At 36.0% G+C, this 19,766-nt stretch overlaps 3 protein-coding genes across 3 annotated transcripts; 2 read left to right on the top strand and 1 right to left on the bottom strand.

Annotated features, from left to right (window-relative positions):
- The first annotated feature begins 8,672 nt into the window (after positions 1 to 8,672).
- On the top strand, positions 8,673 to 9,627 carry LOC133835578 (MICOS complex subunit Mic10-like). The gene is made up of 2 exons (XM_062265573.1): positions 8,673 to 8,854; positions 9,067 to 9,627. The coding sequence occupies exons 1-2, from the start codon at positions 8,770 to 8,772 to the stop codon at positions 9,201 to 9,203; spliced, it is 222 nt and encodes a 73-aa protein (XP_062121557.1). The 5' UTR covers positions 8,673 to 8,769; the 3' UTR covers positions 9,204 to 9,627.
- On the top strand, positions 9,503 to 10,800 carry LOC133835577 (transforming growth factor beta regulator 1). The gene is made up of 2 exons (XM_062265572.1): positions 9,503 to 9,626; positions 9,847 to 10,800. The coding sequence occupies exons 1-2, from the start codon at positions 9,570 to 9,572 to the stop codon at positions 10,597 to 10,599; spliced, it is 810 nt and encodes a 269-aa protein (XP_062121556.1). The 5' UTR covers positions 9,503 to 9,569; the 3' UTR covers positions 10,600 to 10,800.
- LOC133835576 (stalled ribosome sensor GCN1) lies at positions 10,663 to 19,596 on the bottom strand. Its single transcript, XM_062265571.1, has 4 exons — positions 19,479 to 19,596; positions 19,322 to 19,424; positions 17,690 to 18,648; positions 10,663 to 17,630 (listed from the first exon to the last, which is right to left on the bottom strand). The coding sequence occupies exons 1-4, from the start codon at positions 19,488 to 19,490 to the stop codon at positions 10,788 to 10,790; spliced, it is 7,917 nt and encodes a 2,638-aa protein (XP_062121555.1). The 5' UTR covers positions 19,491 to 19,596; the 3' UTR covers positions 10,663 to 10,787.
- Positions 19,597 to 19,766: the final 170 nt, after the last annotated feature.

The raw sequence follows: 19,766 nt of genomic DNA, 5'->3' as shown, positions 1-19,766 counted from the left end.
TTAATAAAATACTTATAGATATACGAGCATATGAGCACTTCATATAAAACTACGCAGGAGCTCACTTCACTCTCGACTAGCGACCAGCAGATATCCTCTACTCAGGCTTTGATTTCACAGGCTGCAATCTACGAGAGAAACGTAGGGGCAGCATTACTTCTCCTGCCCCGAGGTAACCGAAATCGTAATCATAATGCAGCGCTTAGCTGTTCCCTCAAGTTTGCTCAATTTGTTGAACTTCGTCATTCCATTCAGTAACTTTATACAAGGGAATGTAACTATTCAAGTAAATAGTATGTGAAGATCACTTAACTTGAACTTTCCCTCACCCTGCTTCGAGATTTTTTTTATTTCAGGCTATTAAAATCGGAATATATTTTTTAGAATATTGTTAAATATATTAACTCTAGAGGCAATATAATTATTAATGTTTATTGAATAAAACAAAAAATTTCAATAAACAAAAAAAAGATACAATTTTTTAAGTATTTTTAAAAATTCCGAAAACATACTAAAATATTATATATCATCATCATCTGATCAATAATATTCATTCATATATATATTATATATGTATATATTTTATACTATAAGGATTATGGCATTGGGGATGCTTTTTGCTGAGGTAAAGTATGCCAAAACGAGTCGAAAAGGTCATACAAAATAAAGGCTTGTGGACTACATACTCATGTTATTGTAAATTTTAAATAATACAATTTTTTTGGTTGATAAGAAAATTTAAGTGCCAAAGGTGCATAAGTGAGTACATGCGAGTTTTTTTTAGACTTTTATTTTTTCCTGCTATTCTAACTGTAAATTTTATATTATTTTAACATACTAATTTAATATACAACACGTAGAATAAGTGAAAAAAATATAATTGTGTTTGCTTTACTACTTTTTTTTTATTCGCATACAAATGCGTTATATGCAAACATGTACTCACTTTTGATCCCCACTGTATAAGAACACGAGTTGTTGAATATGAAATAAAGATCGTATTTAAAAATTAATGTGTTAATATCTAGGTAACCACTGATTTTCTTAACCCAATAAAGAAAATTAAGTAAAACTATCTTTACGGGTAACTCTATTAAGCGAAGCCTTTTATTTATAATACTTGATTTTATCAAAGTCCAACAACAATTGTGTACTATGATTTTAAATAATATTTAGTATAAAATTCAAAATAAAATAAAAAACAAATCTTGTTGTCGATATTTTTTTAATAAATAAAGCTCAAGTAATATAACATTACATTTAATATCTTATTATGTAATAGTTTTAAAACTTTGAATATTTCAAAGAAAATTAGGAAGTATGTCAATTATTTAAGTAATTAAAAATTACAGGAACACTTTATAATTAATACAATATTAAAAAAAAAAATTTATTTCGAAAGTTTGTGGTTTTAATTAAAATGCTTTTAATTGTTATCATATTCCTTGACAATTACAATAATGCTTTCTGCGGATATTCAATAAATTTCACATATTTAAGAATTATGAGATGTAGATGAACTCTGTTCTAACCTCCCCTTCATGCTCAATTTGATACATTTACATGAAGAATTGATGGTGGTGGAAGTCACCCATGTGGTCAATGTTTTGGTTTGCTTGCCGGAAAATAGCCTTTATCACCCATAGATTTAATTACAGGAAATTATTTAAGTAATTGTCTAGATGTGTTGCATATAACGAGAGCAATATTGATCCAGGTTAAATTGATCTTTCGATTTTTAAATATCTTGTTATATTACAAATTAATTTGATTTTTGCAGCTGGGTAGTTCAATTTTCTATCCACTTAGTTCATCAGATAGTATTATATATATTTTATACACAAAATGTTGCTCAATAGACTTAAGAATAAGAGCGTAAACTTGGTCTTTACTGGAAATAAGATTTTTTTTGTTAACAAGGTCCAACCTCGTCAGTTTTCATTTTGTATGACCAGAGACACACGACAGCATGAATGCAGTAGAGAATCTTCATATTGTTCTTTTCTCTTCTCACCCATTCTCTTTCTTTTTGTATGTTTCGTATACCAATTCCACAGAATTTGCTTCATCACCCGAGATAATTTTTTGCCCACATTTGGACTCGATTTCGAATTGCTCCAGAACCAAACAAGCGAACGTTTAACGATTTTGGTGGTCTTGGCACTTCAGTTCTCGTATCACGATTCCAAAATAATAACATATGTGATCTCAAAAAAAAAGATGATAAGAAATTCTGCTTATTTAGAGCATTTACTCGGTTCATGTTAGTTAAGATGGGAATGTATTGAATTCATAATCTAAAGCTCGAATTATAATATTTTCTTAAATTCAAAAATCATATGTTATGAATGATCAAAAAGTAGGACTTCGACAAGCGTATACGTTCTCTTTATTCCCAAAGCTGCAAAATAAGTGAAATGAATCACTAAATTCCTGGTTTATAGTGGTACATATTGACAATATTATAAAACCACCCACTAAAACTTAACCGACGGATTTGCAATTCTTAGTTTCAGCTGATTTTTATTAGAAAATTCTTAAATGCAATAAAAAAAAATCTGATCGGTATTTGTTGGATAATTATTATTTATTTAAATTTCTCGATTCTATAAAAAATATATTTTTAAATTATTCCATATATAAAAGTTATTAAAATAATAGAATAATTTCATTCAAACACGATTTAATAAAAGTGGATGTGTTGAAATCGTTATTCAAATTACAGGTAAAAAAAAAAATGTAACCCATCTTCTTTCACTTTAACGAATTTTGGAAAACCAGTTCGTTGGGTGACGACATTTCTTGAGGGCTCACTCATTCACCTTGCAGATCTTTTGGACAAACAATTTCGTTGTACAAACATTTTGAGTGCAGTCGACGATCAAGGCTGTTTCAAGTATCTTCAAGTTTGAGTTGTACCACGATGGACTGCGATCTTACTACACTTTCTACGAAGCTCTTAAAAAAAAGATGTTCTAAATATAGACCAACTTATTAGTTCTCTTAACATTAAAATAATATAAAAATATATCTTTGCGAAATGTTTTTTTTTAGTAATTTATAAATAGAAAATTTGTAAAGAAAATTGAATAGTAGTTCTAGCTTTACCTGTAGTTTAGTTTTATATACACTAAAATGAATATATTACATATTTATTTATTTTATGTTAGTGCAATTTTTGACAGTTCTTAATGAACAATATTTAGAAAAAATTAAGAGCGTAATATAAAACTAAAGATGTAAATAACAGTTTAAAAATAATTTAACAGCTTTAACTCTAAATCAACGTCAGAAAATCTATTCAGAGTTGTCCTCTCAGAAAGTTTTATGTATCCAATGTTCATATTATATTGTTCGAGTTAAGCAGATATACTTGTACATAATAAGGTAACAGCGTCGGAGATGTCTTCTTAGGTTTCCAGTGCAAATCTCTCTCTTTTTTTACCTTATTTTAATTACGTAATTGGCGAACTTTCCTTCAAGTTGCCTACACACACTCGCACACATACTCATTGCAGCACACACACACACACACACCCATAGTCGTGCTCGTAGTCATACTCGTATGCGAAAAGTATTTGACATGGCCGTGCCGAAGTGACTTCTTAAATGATGCTGAACCTTCTCTAGTTCACATTTTCAAAGCAAATTACACATGCACACGTGCCAATGTGTGTTTGTATTGTACGTGCTCATGTACACAGAATGTACGTGTGTCTGTATTTGAGAATGTCTGTGTGCATATGGAGGAATCGAGCCAAATCGAAAATCACAATTCTCAGTTTGTATCTATCTGTCTGCTGTACAGATGCAACTTATGTGTCTCTTTCCTTCCACAAAAGAATGTTTTTGTTTTTCTACCGCCTTTCGTTGCCAGAAATCGACTGCAGTTTGATCAATAATATTTTAAACTTTTTTAAATTACATAAACTCGCACATGGATTTAAATACTTGATATTTTCTGATCTACTATGATGTCAAGTTACTTATTAAAAAATAAAGCTTGTATGTCAATATAAAGAAAATATTTTAATATCGATAGTTACTAACTCTAAGAAACAATTTTCCATAGATTCTATAAGATCCATAAAAATAGCAAACAATTTACTTCTAGTGAGCAGCTAATGAATATCAATGGATTATTATACATATTATCTTTAAATGTATAACATTTCAAATAACCCCTAATTACTTTTACAAGAGTATGTGCAAGAAATTAAAATACAAAAACAAATACAAAGTATCTATAATTAAATTTAATTAGGCAATAAGCTCGTTGATTGTATTTAAACGATATTTTGGCTTTTGTCAAATTCGTGAGATCTACATAAGAGCATAAACTTATGTAGTTATTTATTTTCAGTTATGTTTAATTAAACTCAACCGCTCTCCTGCCCACAACTATCCAGATATAGAGGAATTTTGTATATTTGTAAATTTAGTTTTTTTCTTTCGAATATGCTGCATTTGGATGACCCAAAATGCTTTATTTTACCATGGGAGATACCCCACACAATGACGATGGGCGTCAGTCAAGCATGCCAGGGGGAGGAGCGTCTGTTTGGAGTGGCGTTTGAGACTCATGATTGGTCAACTGCAAGCAACGCCTCTTTACGATTTACCGCATTGCAAATAAGAATGAGGGTATGAAATAGAAACATGATGCATGAGCACACAATATGAATACATATCGATGTACACACTAACACTCACATACATACACATCTGCACAAACACGCACATTCACAGAAACCCACACGTGAGTGTATGTGTGTGTGTGTGCAGACCATACCTAATTTAATGCATACAATTCGACACCGTCGAATAACTTCAAATTGGTATAACATTAAAATACATTCTAAACAAATTTAACTATTAAACAAAGCCCAGATACTGAAAGTAAACTAATTAATTTAAAATCTTTCTTTCTAGCTTTGAAGTTATCCAGTTTTAAACAATCTGATATACTGTTTATTTTAAACAAAAATTTCAGTCGATTCTTAAATATCATTTAAGTTTCAGCGAATGTTTAAAGTTGTAATTGATTGATTGAATGACCCACTGATTGTTTTATTAAGGTATCACATATTGTGAAAAGAGACTATCCTTGCTTAAATACAAAACTTTCTTAACTTTATTAAAGTTATACTGAATGACTGCAGTACTTCTCAAGTGATTGAATGATTGAAATAGGGAATGAAAGACTGTCAAAATGATTCCCATTCAACTCAGTAGTGTGTCCTTAAGAAGTTCAAAATTTCCGTTCAATCCTCGCTTATTGTTTCGCTTAGGGTGGAAAACCATTGAAAAACGGGTGAATCAAAAACTGTTGAGACTTTAAGCCTATATTCTAGACCTATGGTCAAATCTTTCTTCTACTTTGAGAAACCTAGTCTTCCCTTGCAAGTTTGACTATTAAATGTATACCCAATTGGTCACTTACTTTATGATACCTTTATATGAGATAATTATTTTCTAAGACCCCTCTGGTGGAAAACTGTCAATTGCAGAGTTCTTGTTTTTCAGACGATTCGTATCGAATCGATTTGCAAAGCTTTTGGCCACTGTTGGAACGACTCCTGGACTATAGGACAACTTTACTAAAAGCTACCCAAAACCATTTTTGTGTATATATAAGACCATCTATAAAGGTAAAAAACAAATAGGTAACAAATGCAACGAAATTAGGGCAGTGAAATAATTCCTTGAATAAATTTAAAATTTTATAGTTTCAAATATACTTTGCAAGAAATTATTTCATGTAAGGTGGAATTTTGAAAACGCTGGTAAACTCATTCTGTCTAGGATTAAGAGTCCTGTTCTTGCTGTATCTATGGATACAGAGTATACACAGCATTTGGTATTTAAAAGATTTTACAAAACAACCCTTACTATATTAGATTTAATTTCAAAATTTTGTTTTGGTTTTCAAAATTGTTATATATCAAATATTGACCAAAGTTGGTAAATTTGTTCATTGCACCTTTAAATAATTATTAACTAAAATACTATTTTAAAATATAAGTCTCAGTATAAAAATAATTACATATAAACGAACTTTTAGGGCTGCTTGTTGAGCACCCTATTTGACATGGCTGTCAGATTTTGTTTTAATTTTGCAGGTCATGTATCCAATATATTGTGAGGGAAACTGTATATAAAACACAATCTACATATTTGCAGACAGGCTCTAAGTTATTACAAAAGTCCGTTGCTGACAGACACCTGGAAAGGTAGAATTCTTACCGGTTCTACAGTATATTTAATTTAGTCGCATTTCGCGGTAAGGTCCTCTGTTACTAATCAGCGATTAATTTAATCGTGGATTCAACCTGAATTGTGTACACGTGCCTTGGGCCACGTGCGTAAAGTTGAGGGTAAGTACGTGAATATGTATTCGTACGAGTACGAATAAGAATACGAGTGCGAGTATTCGTATTTTGACCGGCGCGTTGCTAACGACTTTGATTTTTATGCATCCATTGTTGTCTAGCCCAATCATTTTATTTAGTGCTTAACGACACTACCAGACGTTCCAAATAAATTGTATTTTAAGGGATGGTAATGTGTGAAAAAATATTTGTTTAATAATTTGATCCACCGTTTAAATCAAGAACAATGGAAAAGCGAGGTAACACACGTGTGCGAATGCGAATGGCAACAAACATATTCCGAAAAGTGAAACAGCTTAAACTCTAATCTCTGATTTCCATTCCAACGTAAACAAAATTCATTTTTGCTTTGTTTATACAATAAACTAAGTATTACTGGATTGTATTCCTTGTCGACAGGTCTAAAGGTGGACAATCTGTGAAAATCGATAATGCCATCGAATGAAAAGTTAACGGACAGTATTTCCATCCATAATGCTCAATTGGAAGAAGATGCTCAATTACATTTAATATATTTGATTTCATGTTTGCTTTTTCTTTTTAATACTTCTGAATACTAAATATACATACATCTTCAATTATTTTTCCATTTCATTTTTTTAAATATTCATGCAATTGTATTTTAGAGGTATTTAAGCGTACTTAAACGTCGTTCCCTTATATCCTACAAATATCTAGTTATAATGTCAAGTTTTAGAGTGTTCAGCGCAATTTAAATTTTGGAACGGAGCGAAGCGAACAACAACGCAAGTTGCTATCTTATATATATTAAAAATATTAAATATAACCATGTAATTACATTTCCAAAATCATATGTGTTCATTGAAATTATGTTCGCTCTGCTTAGATGTTTCAAGAGTCTTATCAGAAATATTAGTCCTTTAGACCTTATAGTCTCATATTAAAAATATATAAGCTATATGTTTCAGAGATGCTAGCTTTATATATTTTGAGTGGTCAGAAAGTTTTAATATCGTGTTATAGGTAGCAGGCATTAAAATAAATGAGTGGGATGTGGCTATTGATATCGAGTGATATCCCGCATGGAATTTTCATATAAAAATGTACGCAGAAACAAAACATCTATACTTTCAATTTTAGGCAAACATTATAAAGAAACAATCATGAAATTGATACTATCTTTATCCCTACAATACTAAACAATCTTTTTTATTCTAGACCAAGCAACCGATTTATAGAAGTTTTTGATGAGTCGATGCCAAAATTCATGAAATCAAATATTATCTCGAAATCTGATCAAATCCGGCCGAACTAAAAACTACAATTAAGATTGCCTTAACAAAAATAAGTACTCATCTATATCCTTTCGCACGTAGAACCTTATCGATGAGCATCAAAATATAATTAAGTTATCTAAGGATCGGATAATGAGAATTTTTTTTCAGAAACAGAAAAAATCAAAGATTTCTAAATAACTCTACAAATTGCAGAATGACTAATATAGTTTAAACATTTTGTTCGTGAGCAAGGATAGGTTTTTAAATTTCTACTCTAACTGTATCACTAATGACAATGTGTTTAACATGAGTTCAAATAATCAGATTGAGTTCATGGCTTACTTATATTTTTGATGATATAATTTTAATATGTTTTATCTCTCAGCTTTTGAAATTTTTTCTTATTGCTTGTACATGAATAACTACCCTACTACAAGAACCTATTTTCATTTCGTCAATATCAAAAAACTAAAATTTCTGCGCCTCAATGATAGGCAACGGTTATTTAATCACAAAAATGTTCCTTAGACTATCATGAACAATAAATTATCCTGAGTGTTGTGGATATTAGCAAATTAACACTGCGCAATGGAGAAGACCAGTTTATAAATCCTCTCAAAGTGTATTGAAGATCCTACGAACAGGATATAATGATTTCTGTAAGCTCGTGGAGCGAGTGGCTTTAATTCAATGGCTGATGTGACCGTTCGCCAACAAGTACATCTATGGCTGATGTGACCGTAGTTAGTAGCAATTGAAGCATCAACTATAAATATAAAATTACGAAAAACTTTCCAATTATTTGAAAACTTATTTGTTACTAGATAAGGTAATTACATCGATAGATGGAAAGGACAAAAAAAAAAATAATAATATGAATTGTAAATAATAATATAAATTAGTTTATAAATTAAAAACTCAATCTTTTATAAAGTAAAAGTGTATTATTATGCGATATCCCACACCTAATAAAATGTGACCATGCAATTTATGGCAGACGTTGTATATTTTAACATGTTTTTTGACGAAAAATAGTACATTTTGAAATTCCTTCTGCTGTCACGTCGCGAACATACGTGCAGAAATAATAAATATACACACATTTACTTCTTAAATTATACGCATATAAATTAACAAAGATGCCGGCTACCGAGGTGGTTTTATCAGAAGACAAATTAGGAAAGAAATTGGACCAGTGTATATCTGACACAATTGTCAAAGGATGTAAGTGTTTGGTTATATAACCAATGAGCAAGAAACACATATGTATGAGCTTTAAAAACATACATAAATTTGGTAAATGTAGCATAATACCGGCATTTATTTGGTTTATTGATAAACTTAGCTAAATTGCCAGAATTACGATTGCATTTTTCATAAATATTAAATTAACTAAAATTAATAAATGATATTAAATTGCAATTTGTTTTTTACAGGCGGCGGTCTTGTTATTGGTTCAGTGGCGTCCCTATTATTCTTTAAAAGACGAGTGTGGCCGGCATTTGTGGGCACTGGTTTTGGAGTGGGTGTAGCGTACAGTACTTGCGAAAAAAGTTTAAACTCTCTGAAATGAATGTAATACCAGTCACACCATAATTAAAACGAAAATGTTAATGTAATATAATTGCAATAAATGTAATAGACAAAATCTTGTGCATTTCTAGTGGGAATAACTTTTGGTATATTGCTCTTTTTGTAACCTGTGGTATTTAAGCCACCAAAAGTATTCAAAATGAATTATATTTTTAATTCATTTTATAATTTATTTATTTATTTACGCACATGAACCTCAAAACATTGGTGCAAAAAATAAAAGAAATTAAAAAATATAGTACTAGTAATTTTACTAATGGGTTTTTGGTATATATGGAGTTTGAACCTGCGGTCACTCTGATTAATAGTGAAATAGATGTGCTAAACATTTAAGTAAACAAAAAAAATGGATTATAAACAAAAATATGCAAGATTAAAACACCGCGTTAAAAATTATGTTCTGGTACGTTTATTTAAATGTGTTTTTGCTGTGATGCAGTTAGACAATAATATCATTAAGTTTAAATTTATTTAAAAAATACATATGTATTTCATATTGCCATGAAGTTTGTTAATCTATGCAATTTGTTATTATGCACGTTTTTAGAATTGAACTACCAAACTTTTAAATTTACTTATTTATTAAATTTCTAATGAACATTCTTACAATACTCTTGTTTTAGGAAAACACCTCTATCATTGATGAAGTTTGCCTTTTGCAAGCGGAACTCGCTGCTGCACGGTCTGAAAGGTTGTACCTCATTGAAAAACTAATGTTTTATGAAGGTTTAGACAAAAGTGCCATTGGACAAATTCCCTTATCAAACGACAGCCGCGAACTGACCCATAAATATACTGGAGAAAAACAGATCATGGCTAAGAAAATTAATAAGCATAAGATCAAAGAGATTTCCAAAGTTCCTCCGAAGACCTCAATGTTTCCATTGAAACTTCATAATATCCTCATCCACACACTTGGTGAAATCCTACCAGCCAATCCCAATTTCCATACTAGTCAATGGATATATCCAGTTGGCTATGTGGCGACAAGGATCTACGCGCATCCAAGAGATCCTCGAAAAAAATGCGTCTTTACTTGTAAAATTCTTAACAATGCTGGAGTTCCGCAGTTTCAACTGATTCCCGATAACGATTTGGATGGAGTTTTCTTTGGAGAAACTGCTAACATATGTCACCAAGAATTATTGAATAGTATTCAGGGCTCAATGAAAGACACTTCAAGAGTGTCATTACAAGCAAAGGGAGAATCTTTCTTCGGACTCTCAAATTCAAGGGTTCAATCACTATTATTGTCGGACCCGAGAATAGAACAATGTGTCAAGTTTAAGGGGTATTCAAATGATAATATTAATGAAATGTATGAGAATACAGATCCAACATTATCTTTTGCAGAGCTTCAAATCTATTTGACATGACAAAAGTAGGTTTTATTAGAATAAAAAAATAAATAATTTTGAACGAACGAAAACAGATTATTTTTGTGTTTATTTTGTTTTTATTTTACAAATATGCATTATAATAATATACATTCTATTACATAAAATGTGCCATTTAATTCAAATAATTTAAGAAATTTTATTGAATTACATGAAGGTGATTATAATCAAGTTTGTAAAGTGTCATCTAAATCTTCCTCCTTAACTGGCGGTTGAGCTGCAACCCGTTTCAAGACCTTGGCTACCACATCACTTAACGAGTCTCTTGCTCCTGTCTCTAGCACATCGCAGGTCTTTTTGAATGTCACCTCATCAGATCTAAGTCTCAGCAGGGATACGAGAGCTAATTCTGAATTGGATTTAACATAGCCATTCTTCTCCTTCGTACCATTAACTAGAGTGGGAACTAACATCTTCAAAACATCTAGATGGATTTGGTCAGCACTTAGATTCTTCGAAAGATGAATGCAACTTTTCGCCACCAGCTGTTTGACGTCATTGCTACTGTGATTCATGGCCCTGCCTAGAGAAACTAGCACATTGCTGGGAGGATCATTGTTATTGATTAGTTTGTATTCTAAAAGATATGTTGCGGCTCGAACGGCGTTGCATGCAATGGGTGCTTTTTCGGATGTGATATTAGCTAATATGTTACCAATGATTTTATCACTGAAATTGTCCAGCAACACTTCCTTGGGACACTCTTTCAAAGCAACAAAAAGGATAACAGTATAGCCATGTTTAGTCACCGGATCATCGGTATTATCGTTAAGTATGTAGTTGTTCAACAAATCCGTAACTTGAGCTGTCGGCATATACTTGAGCATAGCTCCCAGACAACCTCCAACAGCATTGCGAGTGATGTCTTCCTGGTGTCCAATCAGTGTCAACAAAGTCGAAAACACTTGCTTCCTAATGGGTTCTGACATTTTATCTCCCGATGGACTGATAATGCTGCGCAGTGCATGCAACATTGTCTCCCTAACTGCAGAGTCATCGGAACTCTTGATGCCATTGTGAATCTCATTGAACAATGGATCTGCACGTGAATGAATGGCCACCAATTCCGACAGAGCCTTGCCTGCCTTCATGCGAACAGTTCTGTTTTGATCATGCAATGCTTTCAAAAATGTTGTCTGCAGTTGCGGCAAGAACTGCTTCAAAAGCACTCCGACCTTGTGGAGCAGGATTGCCAATGTCTCCAGAACCGCGGCTTTCACGCCAGAGTTGAAGCGGTCTCCCAAGATACGAATCAGCGGTCCCGTTATGTGCACAACAGATGGCTGCAGAGATGCGGCACTGGTTAGGAAGATGACTTCACCAAGACCCTGAGCTGCGTTTTCTTTCTCCTCTGGCAAACCATTTAGGATCGCCTCACGGAATACGGGCAACAGCGGGGTGATTCCTTTGGGCAAGCAGAATCCTGGCAATTCGGGCTCCTTCAGATCGCTGGCAGCAAAGCGAACCGCTTGACGAACATCGGTGACATAGCCAATTTGCTGAGTTGGATTCAAACCCTTAATGACGGCATTCAATGCCTCCCAGGCCTTCTGTATGATGCTCTTGTCGTGATCGGCCATCAGGCGCAGCAAGCAGCGCAGTAATTGTGGAATATATTGCGAGTAATCGCCAGGCGAGTGAATGCAGAAAGCGCAAAGCAAACTTGCAGATGATTTCCGTGTGCACACATTGTCCGATTTCGCCGAGACCATTAGAGTATCCATAATAGTGCGAATTCCAACCTCGTCAGTGACAGACAAAATCACCGTCTGACAGTATTCCAATTCCTGATTTTCATTGGCTGTACCATGAGATTGGGACAGGGCTTCGAGCAATGCAGATAGAATTTTTGGTAGATATTTGGTTAGAGCATCGCCAGCAACCGAAACCAAGATGGAGAGAGCTTTCGTGTTCACGGGTTGAGCGGTCAACTGGGGCACCAGATATGGCAATACCACGCGTGACTTTATGGACATTACTTGACGCAAGCCATCCAGCGTATTCTCAGCCACCTCAGGATCCGGATTGGAGAGGTTCTCCAACATGAAGGGCAGAATGTCATCCAGAGCACGAGATCCCACAGTACTGTGCAGCGATTCGAATGTCTTGGCAGCCGCTTCACGTACCTCGGGCAGAGGATCAGCCAGAGCCTTGCGCACAGTTGGCACTAAGCTGTGCACAAACGTAAGCACCATTTCCTTGGAAGTGGAAGCCATTATTTCCGACAGTCCAATGCAGACACCTTGCCGCTGATCCGCCTGCTCGGAGTTCAAACCACTTTCAAGTATGGGAATGATTTCAGGCAAAACACGTTCACCCAGTTTGCGCACCAAATCGCCCAAAGTGCGAGCAGCAACCTGACGCTTGTCATAACTTGTGCTGGCCAAGCAGCCCAACAGTAGTCCGAAGAGAGTTGGCAGAATTTCACGCAATGTACGTGGCGTATTGGTGACGACAATTTTCCACACATGCAGCGCGGACTGGCGAACCATCAAGGAGACGTCACTGCGGCCCATGTAGAGACCAGACAGCACGCGGTTGCGACGTTCATCGCCCAAGAAACGAATAATGGCTGTATGCGATTGCTCAGTTCCGAAGTTGTCATCTTCGCTGGCCGTTTCCGTAGTCATCTTGCCAGACACGCCCGAGATACGGTACAGCAAATCTCCAAGCAATTGCACCGAACTGTAGCGAATACGCCAGTTCTCATCAAACAGACCCTTCTCCAACTCGGGCAGCAGTAGAGCGACAGCAGTCTCAGCATAAAGATTCACAATTCTCTGTCCAGCTCTCAGCGCCGTGTCACGCACGTATTCGCTTTCATCGGCCAATGCCTTCAGAATGGGATTGATGATTTGACCAATGTAGGGCGTAAACTCCTCGGGGAATGCGCCTGGCATATATATGAACATCATAATGTAGCCATCCTTCACATGTGGCGCAATATCTGTGCGTTCTGCTGTTGCAATGATTTCCGGCATCAGTTTGTGCATCTTCTCGACACCCAATCCTCCGACCACTTCAGACAATCCCTGGGCAGCACCACTGCGATCCACGCTGCTGGATTCCGATGTCAGCGTTTGCATCAACCATGGCAGCAGATCCTCAAACGAACTTTCGCCCATTCCCTTGACCATGGCACCAAGAGCACGAGCAGACACCGCTCGCACTTCTGGCACTGGATCGAGCAAGGAGGACTTCAGACCTGGGATGATGCTAGGCAGATAGGGTGTCAAATCCTTTTGATCCGTGAGCGAATACATGTTGCCAATAATTTGGGCAGCCATCTTTCTGGTTTCCGTCGAACGATCCATGAATGCTCTCTGGACAACGGGCATAATTAGAGCCAAAGAGGGAGCATCAATAAAGTGAATAAACTTGGTTTTCAACAAGCTCTGCAAACACGCAGAAGTGTTATTTGATGGATCCTCCAGAGCCTTCAGCAAAACGGGAACAATCGCCTGAATTTCAGGATTCTTAATAACAGATCCAATAACCTTCAAAGCATCACCGCCAGCTTCTTGCACTTTGGTATGTGAATCTCCAAGAACTTCGATCAGTTTGGGCACAATGCTGGGCAAGCATGATGATAGCTGCTTTGGAGCACAGAAAGCCATGGCGCCGAGAAGTTCAACGGATGCCGTTTTGGTTCTCCAGGAGTCTTCATCGAGGGCATCGAGCAGCGATGGCAGCACCAATTTAACGCCATGAGCCGAAAGTTTTCCCATCACCACCTTGGCAGTGTCATCGGCAGCTTGTCGCACGTATTGCGATGAATCGCCAAAGCATTGCAGTAAATGTGGCAGCACGTGGACAATATAAGGCTCAAAAAGGCGTCCCAAAGTGGTGCATAATACTTCGAAGGCAAAAAGAGCTCCCTCACGGCTCTTGTAGTTCTTCTTGTCCTGGATGTAAGTTGTCAGCTTCGACATAATGTCCAATTGCTTAAGCGATAAGATGCCAAGGCCTTTGACAATGCCAGCAATGCCATAGGCGGCTCCACGTCGCTCTCCATATTTCTCCGACTTGGACAATGAGTGCAATAGTTTCTTGATCATAGCTGGAACTTCGTCTTTAACAGATGGCATTAGATGTGGCAAGCAATTGGAAACTGCTTCCTGGACTTGCTGGGACGGTGTTGAAAGAGCAGTGATCAGGCGCTTGACAATCGGATCAATTCTTTTGTCGTCCTTCTCCAAATGCCTAGCTAGCGATCCCATCAGAATAACAACAGCTTGACGAATGTTATCATAGCTTTGAGATTTTGGTGCGCTGTCGAGGAACTCCTCAAACACTGGCAGCAAACTGACAATAGTCTCTTTGCCATGGATATCAACGATCTTCAATGCTGCAGCCAACATCTCCTTGTGCACAATCTCTTCACGATCACCAAGGCCATGGGATACCATGAATTGCATTAAGTAATTAATGTCTTCAATCGATAAAAATTGTGCAATTTGCGAGATTGCAATAGCAACTCCACGTCGAGGCTTCCATTGATCGAAAGCCGGTTCAATTTCGCGATCAAATTTGTCGAGTTTGGGTGGAATTAAAGTAAGTTTCTCATTGTAAATGGCCAGCATTTTCTTCAATCCGCTCTTCAATAGGCTTTGGTCATTCAGTATAAGTGGAATCAATGACTCAGCGGATGCTTTTTGTATGCAGAGTTCTGAGTGTGTGATATCACAGATAATATCATCAAATTCGGGATAAGCAAAACCAGATGCATCCCACAGGTCGACGGCCAGCTTGCGAATTTCAACGGAAACATCGAATTTTGCTATCCATAATCTTGCGACCAATTGCTTTTCCAATTCAGCATCACTCTTCAAATAGTCAACAATGGATTCGATCATGATTTGCATTGCACGCAATGTGACATCTCTAATAGCCTCGATATTATTTTGCAATGCTTCCAAAAACAATTCAATGATCAGTTTATCAGGTGTGGCATTTAATTGGCCTCCGGATGAAACTGTTGCCACTTCCAAAAGCGCATTGACAGCTTGAGTTTGCACAGCGGTCGAATTCTTCTTAATCAAGTATAGCAGAGTTTGCAGCATTCCCAGGCGTGGCAAATAACGTGGATGATCGCTCTCATTATCATCGACAGCTTTAGTTTTCTCTTGTACGTGGATCTCGATTAGTTTGATGCTGGACAGCACGAATTCCTCATTTGATCGATTATCCAGATGAATGAGAGCCCGCTTCAAGAACTCAAAAGCATACGAAAACGATTGCGAATCCAACAGATTTGATTTCTCCAGCACATGATTGTTCAGATTTGAAATGACATCCATGATACTTTCGTTTATACTTGGAGTGTTCCATTCCTCCTTTAAAATGCAAGCTGGTTTTTGTAGTCGAAGTGTTGCAATGGAAATTGTGCGTCCCAGCTCTGAATTGGTTTTAAAGCACATTTTGTTGATGAAATAATACAGATCCGTCAAGGGTTCGGCGCTCAAAGGACTCGAAGTGGCCACCAGAATATCATCGAGAAGCGTGTGGAAATGCAATGCAATACTGGATTCATTTCCAGTGCAAGAAGCCTTGAACAAGCTGATGACACACATCAATTTCTCATGAAGAGCTTGAACGCGTGTTCTTATACGTAATTCTTTCTCCGTTTGATTTTTGATTAACTCCTGTTGCTTTTGCGTTAGCTTGACAGTCTTCGATTTGCCTTCCTTTTGTCGCTTCTCATCGATCTCACGGCGCAACTGAATCTCCTCCAGCTGTTCCTTGTAGCTGTAAACTTTATTCTCGCGCTTTACGCCTGTTGTTGCGTATTGTGCATCCGCTTGGGGAATAACACTTTTATCATACAGCTCTCCTTCCGGGGTCATGAATGTCAGGAACTCATCATTGGTAACGTTGAAGTTGCTTTCATCATTCAAATAGGTTTTGATTCTCTTTATGATCGCCGGCACAATGATGTGTGGATTGATGCGTACCAATGAAGCAATCGTGTTTTCGGAGACTGGACAAATTTTATATTGCTCAATGTATGACTCGATAATTTGCTTTTCATTTATCGCAATAAAGTTTTTAGGATCCAATTGAAAATTGTTTTGAATGGTGTTCTCCCAGAAATATGGATTATTAGATAATATTGCTGGATAATTGGAAATATCTAAGAGCAGCATAGTAAGCTCGAGAGAGTCTACACGAGGAACGTTTTCTAAGCTGCATAAAACTTCTAATGCTTCTACAAATGCCTGACTGGGTGTGCTTGACTGGTCTGTGGAATTGTCAGCTTCATATTGAATTTTCGCAGTGTTTATTAGCTTACTGTATTCTTTGAGAGCAAGTTTCACAAAATCTACACCATCAGCGCTCTTGGTTATTTCTACCACCTGTTCTTTGGTATACTTTCTAACTTTAGGCGAACTGCTGCACAAATTATTAAGCAATGCGCGATGTAATGGCTCTACGGGACCCTTAATTTGATCCAAATACGATTTAAAAAGGATCTTTGCCATGAATGAAATGTGGCATAAAGTCTCTGTGGTTGCTGACGATATAAACTTTTCGTTAAGGAAATATTGCTTATTCATATCAAAAAGGGAGTTCCAGAAGTTTGAATACGTTTCTGATGGCTTTTCTAAAATTAGCAAATGACATGCAATGCATGCTGCCTCCGATACAGAGGAAACCTGTGCAAAATTCTGCTGTGCTTTTATGTATAGGTTATATAAAGTTGGTACGATATTGCTAGTATCCTTGATTTCAGCATTATGTATCGATGATAGCAGCCATTCAAGATAGCTTTGACGTATTATTTGATTTGAGTTTTTGTGTTCAATGCCCGTTTTGAAGATGTTTATAATCACGTTGGGAAGCTCATTTCTAAATTTCGCCGACCACAAAGCAAACATTTCGAGGGTGCAACAAATCACCTTGTCCTGGGATTCAGTCTCAAGTGCTTTCCAAAATAAGTCCACAGCCATGTTTAAAATATCTTGTAGTTGATCCTCAGCCACTTTGTTGAAACTAAGACAGCCAGCTCCCTGGAATAAAAGAATTAATCGATAAGCAAATAAAAATAATTACAATGAAATGGATTTACCTGATACAAATTAATTCTATACTCAGCAACATTTATTTTGCCATCCGATCCGTTCAGTATAGAGAAAATTAATTGCAACAGCTCTTTGATAACTTTGCTATCTGAACACTTCTGGGATAGACTCTTCAAAGACTCCAGCGACTCACGGCGCGCATCCTCTCCCTTGCTGTACAGCTTCTTAATTAAAACAGTTCCAATTTGAGAAGCATAACGGCTACAATCAAGATTGATTAGCTCGAAAATGATGCCAATACTTTCGAGCGTATTTTCGGGACTTCGCAAAATGGCCTTTTGCAAATCGTTATAGATGGTATTGAATTCGGATTCATTAAGTGTGGATAACAATGGTTGACAGGCTGTTATGAAAGCCTTATTTGGCTTTGATTTACACAAGATCATACTTTTTACAAAATACTCAACACTCTTCATTTTGTATTCTTTCAGTATGTCGGAGTGTTTGTGGTCTGCATCGAATTGTAACATCATCATGATCATTATGGTAACATTTGAAGTTGCCTCCATTTTAAACAAAGTATCCTTTGTTTCATCAAAGATCTGATTGTTCTCCCACAAGTCGTAGATGATTTTCGTGGCTGCTTCGGTGACACGCGCATTTTGGGCCAACAACGTGGTCTGGTACAACAAAGATTGGTATTCAATCAATCTGTTCTTTTCGGTTTTGTAAATATTTGACTCCAGATTTGTGTTCTTCAATAGCAAACAAACCCATCCCAAGGCCACGACAGCAGATCTGCATGATTTATGAGCAGGTGCCGCAGGTAACTCCTTCAGAAGTGTTTTAAGAACTGATAGCATATGTTCTATGGTTAGATCATGATGAACGCTAATAAGATCACCAATTAGCTTGCGAATTAGCAATTGAGATGGAGGATCCTTGTATTTCAATATCGTTGTTCCTATCACTTTACAAATGCCTCGCACGATAGCCGAATTAACGCCTAAAATATAAAGAAGAAAAATTATATTGCAATGTCAATCACTATCATGCACTGAAGTTCATCGATTTTTTAAGTTATTAAATCCTTCCTTTGGTTATTTGATATACATAGTAACTAACTTAAGAGTATCATAACAAGATTTCGACCGAATCCACTTGATACTGCAACAAGATATCAATCGAATCTGGTTTCACAGTTTATCACACACACACAATTCTTCAAATATTAGATATTCACAGCCTATTTTCCTGACATTGCAAATTTATTGAAAAGCCGGCATTACATTGAAAATGCAATAAATCAAACAGAGTTGCATAGCTGGGTACTTTATAACATTTAGGACTGTTGCATCTTCTGTGAGTCGCATTAAAATTGCAATTTGACGTCCTTCATCAATTTTTCTGACCCATTTCTTTTTTAAAACTCAATTTGCTCGCAATTCACATATACAGTATAAAACAAATATGTGTATGTATGTATTAGTAGGTCTCAATCAACGTTCTATACACTGACACAAGCTCATAGACACATGACACTAGATAGATAATTGCACTTTTAGATATAAGAATGCACATCAAGTTATATAGCTTAGGCGTTTTGAATGCACACCGCATATGCATACATATTTGTATTTGTATGTAGATGAGCATATGTAACTAAACTGCACGCTTACCGGGATTCGACAGCACGGCGCTCACATTTTGGAATAAGGACTGCCGCTCTTCCACTGGAACGTTTAGTACTCTATTCGGCAAATCGCGTAGGGCACTTGATAGCTGAAAAAACTATTATTATCATTTTATTTTCATTAATTTAAATGAATTTACAACCTGAGGTTCCATATTTTCCTAGTCGCAAACGTGTGCCTTATATAGTGATGGCACGATGAAACATATGATACACTAGAGGTGGAGAAACATCGATAAAACTGTCAATATATCGATGCCTTCACAATTTCCCAAGAGCAACGTGTGCACACTAATCGATCAGTAATCGATTTCATGTTCGAATAATCGCTTGACCAAACAGCTTCTTGCAATACCAGATTAAATTAATAAGAAAATATAATTTGTTTGTTATCGATATAAAATCACATTTTTTATTTTCTTATTGTAAAA

This window comes from Drosophila sulfurigaster, chromosome 2R (genome assembly GCF_023558435.1).
Source record: "Drosophila sulfurigaster albostrigata strain 15112-1811.04 chromosome 2R, ASM2355843v2, whole genome shotgun sequence".
Lineage (NCBI taxonomy): Eukaryota > Metazoa > Arthropoda > Insecta > Diptera > Drosophilidae > Drosophila > Drosophila sulfurigaster.
Note: the sequence above shows the minus strand (reverse complement) of the source record. Positions and strands in the feature narration are given on the sequence as shown.

Excerpts from the sequence above, each read along its gene's own strand:
- LOC133835577 (XM_062265572.1), top strand. The coding sequence starts at position 9,570 with ATGGATTATAAACAAAAATATGCAAGATTAAAACACCGCGTTAAAAAT. Across the intron at positions 9,627-9,846 it reads GCGTTAAAAATTATGTTCTG|GAAAACACCTCTATCATTGA; the intron begins GTACGTTTATTT and ends CTCTTGTTTTAG.
- LOC133835578 (XM_062265573.1), top strand. The coding sequence starts at position 8,770 with ATGCCGGCTACCGAGGTGGTTTTATCAGAAGACAAATTAGGAAAGAAA. Across the intron at positions 8,855-9,066 it reads TGACACAATTGTCAAAGGAT|GCGGCGGTCTTGTTATTGGT; the intron begins GTAAGTGTTTGG and ends TGTTTTTTACAG.
- LOC133835576 (XM_062265571.1), bottom strand. Across the intron at positions 18,649-19,321 it reads CGCCGTGCTGTCGAATCCCG|GCGTTAATTCGGCTATCGTG; the intron begins GTAAGCGTGCAG and ends TTTATATTTTAG. Across the intron at positions 17,631-17,689 it reads ATAGAATTAATTTGTATCAG|GGAGCTGGCTGTCTTAGTTT; the intron begins GTAAATCCATTT and ends CTTTTATTCCAG.